Source organism: Mandrillus leucophaeus, unplaced genomic scaffold (genome assembly GCF_000951045.1).
Source record: "Mandrillus leucophaeus isolate KB7577 unplaced genomic scaffold, Mleu.le_1.0 Scaffold137, whole genome shotgun sequence".
NCBI lineage: Eukaryota > Metazoa > Chordata > Mammalia > Primates > Cercopithecidae > Mandrillus > Mandrillus leucophaeus.
Window position 1 is genome coordinate 2370021 of NW_012101332.1, and position 3794 is coordinate 2373814.

Here is a 3794-nt window from a genome sequence, read left to right on the forward strand (position 1 = left end):
TAGGTTCTCGCGAGAGGACCCGTCAGCCCCAGCCGGGCGTCGTGCGAACAGCAGCTGGTACCAAAGGCGGAGGTGGAGCCCGAGCGGTAAGTGCGTGTGCAGAGGTGGCAGTTCCGGGGGCCGCCGGAGGCCGAGGAGGTGTAGAGAACAGATTTGGAAACTGGGGAGGTCTAGCATGTGGCGTAGGAGGGGGTCCGCACTCCAGTTCGCGATTGCCAAAACAAGCCTGCCGGAAGCGCGCTAAGGGGTTTTCTTCTCCCAGGGAACCAGCGGGGAAACTGAGGCTCGGAGTGGCGAGCCGGACTGTGGGACGCGCTGAGGCTGCTGTCTTTCCCAGCAGCAGCGGAAGATGTCGGACAGCGAGGACAGCAACTTTTCCGAGGAGGAGGACAGCGAGCGCAGCAGTGACGGCGAGGAGGCCGAGGTCTGTGGCTGGGGCGCCGGGGGAGACATTGCACCTGGGGGCAGGACTCCGGGTAGAAAGCCCACTGTGGGAGGCTCGAGGGGTTCACAGCGGACTCTGGCTTCTGGGAACTCCCAGATTATCGCAAGAGATAGAGAATTAGGCAAGTCGAAGACAAGTAAGGGGACAGGTTCTGAAGGCGAGAAATGTGTTAGGTCTAGTGAGATAACAGGTGATGTTTTTAAAGTTTACTCTGTGTGCATATAGTAAGCACTTAGCATTAGTTGTTTTTTTTTGGTTACGTCTAGTCATTCCAGAAATTTATTTGTAGTGCCCACTACGTACCAGGTGCAATTTTTTGTCTTTGGGGTACACCAGTAAACAAAGCAGATTTTAAAAATGTCTGCCTTCGGGAACGTAAATAAATATAGCCAAGGAATGGACTATATAGTAAGCTAGAAGGTACTCTGGAGAAAAGGAGAACAGAAAAGGGGAATGGAGAGTCCTGGTTGCACTTGCAATAGGGTCATCAGCATGACTTGTTGGAAGTGAGGGAGTGAGTCGTGGTTAGCTGGAAGTGGAGTATTCCAGTGAGGGGGACCAGCAGGTACAAAGATGGAAGTGTGTCTGCCGTGTTCAAGGATTAACGAGGATTTGAGAGGCCAAGCTGGGAGGTTCACTTGAGCCCAGAAGTTCGAGGGCAATCTGGGCAACGTAGTAGGGCCCTGTCTCTACAAAAATATAAAAAAATTAGCTGAGGCCGGTCTTGGTGGCTCACACCTGTAATCTCAGCACTTTGGGAGGCCAAGGCGGTGGATCACATGAGGTCAGGAGTTCAAGACCAGTCTGGCCAACATGGTGAAACCCTGTCTCTACTAAAAATACAAAAAAATTAGCTGGGCTTGGTGCCGTCCACCTGTAATCCCAGCTACTCAGGAGGCTGAGGCTGAGAATCGCTTGAACCAGGGAGACAGAGATTGTGGTGAGCTGAGATCACACCACTGCACTGCTGCCTGGGCGACAGAGCAAGACTCTGTCTTACAAAAATATTAGCTGAGCTTGGTGGCACGCTCCTGTAGTCCCAGTTACTTGGGAGGCCGAGGTGGGAAGATCACTTGAGCCATAAGGTGAAGGTGCAGTGAGCTGTGATGGTACCACTGCACTGCAGCCTGAGTGACAGAGTGAGACTTTGTCTCCCCACCACCGCCTAAAAAAAGGGGGTCCAGTTTGGTTGGATCAGAGTGAGTGCAACAAAGAATTTATGGGAGCCAGGTCATATAGGATCTTGAAAGCTGTGGTAAGGAATTTGGTTTTAACTGAGTAAAATGAAACCTCGAAAAAGTTTGAGCAAGTGAAGATATGATCTAATGTTTTGAAAGGATCACTCTGGCTTTGGGTCTCTTGAGTACCTCTGTTCCGGGAACCAAAAAACCAACATTTCCTGGGGCATTTCTGATTTCAAATGTTCTTTTATTTGCCATTATTCTTTTTTTTTTTTTTTTTGAGACAGCATCTCCATAGGTTGGCACAGGCTGGAGTGCATTGTCATGATCTCGGCCCACTGCAACCTCAGCCTCCCGAGTAGCTGGGATTACAGGCATCCACCACCACTTCAGGCTAATTTTTGTATTTTTAGTAGAAACGAGGTTTCCCCATGTTGGCCAGGCTGGTTTTGAACTCCTGACCTCAGGTGATCCACCCTGCTTGGCCTCCCAGAGTGCTAGATTACAGGCGTGAGCCACTGCACCAAGCCCAGTATCCTTCTTTTAAACTTATTTTCGTTTTACTCGTTCGTTGAACAAATCAATATTTCCATCTACTGCTGTGTTCCACTTACTTCCCAGGTGTCTGGTAGGAAATCTTTACTTTTTTGGAGTTGACATTTAGTAGGCAGCAATCATAAACTAGTAAATAGGTGACAGGGTGATTATAGATCTCTTGTTTGATGCACAGAAACTTCAATTGGCTTTTTAAATAAGTTGCCAATGCTTGTGAGGGAGATTTATCATAAAGATTAAGATTTCTTGCTTTCTCTGGGAAAGTGGAAGGAGCTGGCACGCTGGGACCCAGGGTTGTTCTGCAGAGCAGCCGTTTACTTGATGAGTGGCTGTCCTACTTACAGCTGGGAATTTTCTCCAGTCCCCAGGATATGTTAGTTGCCATTTATCATCTTGCTTGCCTCGTGGCAGAGTGAAGAAAAGGAAGAGATTTCACGTGGCTGTGTTCTGGAAATTGTTTGGTAGATGGAGAGTGCCATGTGTTTTGGGTGATTTGTCCCACTCATTTATGTTGCCTGCTTATCCTATGTGGACATTTGATTGCCAGTCTTTGTTGTGCCCTTTGGGGAGGTGCCTGGTAGTGAATAGTTGGAGAAATTGGGATGCTGTGGTGGGGGAGGGATGAGTGGGAGAGTGACAGGGAGGGCCTTTTCTCTAAGCTGTAGCACTGGATTCTTGGTCTCTGATTCATGGCTTGGAGACACTGCTTGTTGGTTAAAGTCTGGTGGAAATGAGACCAAGATCCCCAGTTCCATTTCCTGTCTGGGACATTCTCGTTTGTGCTGTACTAGTCTCATTTCCCCAGCACTACACCATACTTGACTCCTCCCTGCTGGCTCCTCTTCAGTTACCAGGTGAGGCAGGAGGGCAGTGTGAGGCCTGTCCCCACCGCCAGGGACAGGATTGGATGACCTTTTCAGACAGCCAAATGGTGACATAGTCCTTGCAGGACAGGGTTCTGTGGCTAGACAGGTAGGGATAGATGGCAAATAATGAGCTACTTTTGAAGGGAGCTGCTGGTTCACCCATCACAGCTACAGTAACTTGTTCATTTATTTCAACAAATGTTCCTTGACTTGTCATGTTGGGGTCATAGCCTCCCTTACGGAGATCTCAGTCTCAGGGCAGGGAGAGTTTTATAGATACACAGTTACTGCAGGGGATGTTGAGGACAGTAAGAGCACATCCAAGCCCTGAGGTGATGCAGAGAGTGGCGCGGACTCTCTCCACTGGGAGGGAGGAGCCAGGTTTGTAAAGAGGCTTCTCTGGGACCTGGCAGAGGGGGACTGATGACAAGGTTCCTAGAAATCAGCCTGTGGTCCTGTCATAGTTTGGGTTGTTAAAACGCGCTTCATTGTGGTCTAGTCAAGATTATGTGTTAAGCAAATATTTCTGAAGTCTTCTGTGCTTGGCCCTGGGCTGGGTGATGTTGGGGGACCCAGCGGTGCCTGAGATGAACTGGACCCTACTATTGGGAGGCTCACGGTGGTCAGGGCTGTGATGGAGGGAGCACAGAGAATTGTGAGCGTAGAGGATGTGCCTGACTCTGCTCGGGGGAGAGGGGGCGGGGGTGGCTGCCTGCAGGAGGAAGGTGGTTTTTTTTTTTTTTTTTT

The 3794-nt window shown here is 49.6% G+C and overlaps 1 protein-coding gene across 3 annotated transcripts in view; it reads left to right on the top strand.

Annotated features, from left to right (window-relative positions):
• SUPT5H (suppressor of Ty 5 homolog (S. cerevisiae)) overlaps positions 1-3794 on the top strand; it is a 37137-nt gene continuing 33343 nt past the window's right edge. Inside the window, exons 1-2 of one of the 3 annotated variants that reach the window (XM_011973384.1) lie at positions 1-86; positions 338-424. In XM_011973384.1, the coding sequence (XP_011828774.1) occupies positions 350-424 (75 nt within the window). In that variant the 5' untranslated portion in view covers positions 1-86; positions 338-349. The remainder of the gene's footprint in view (positions 87-337; positions 425-3794) is intronic. The other 2 variants (XM_011973383.1, XM_011973385.1) reach the window with 2 other exon arrangements.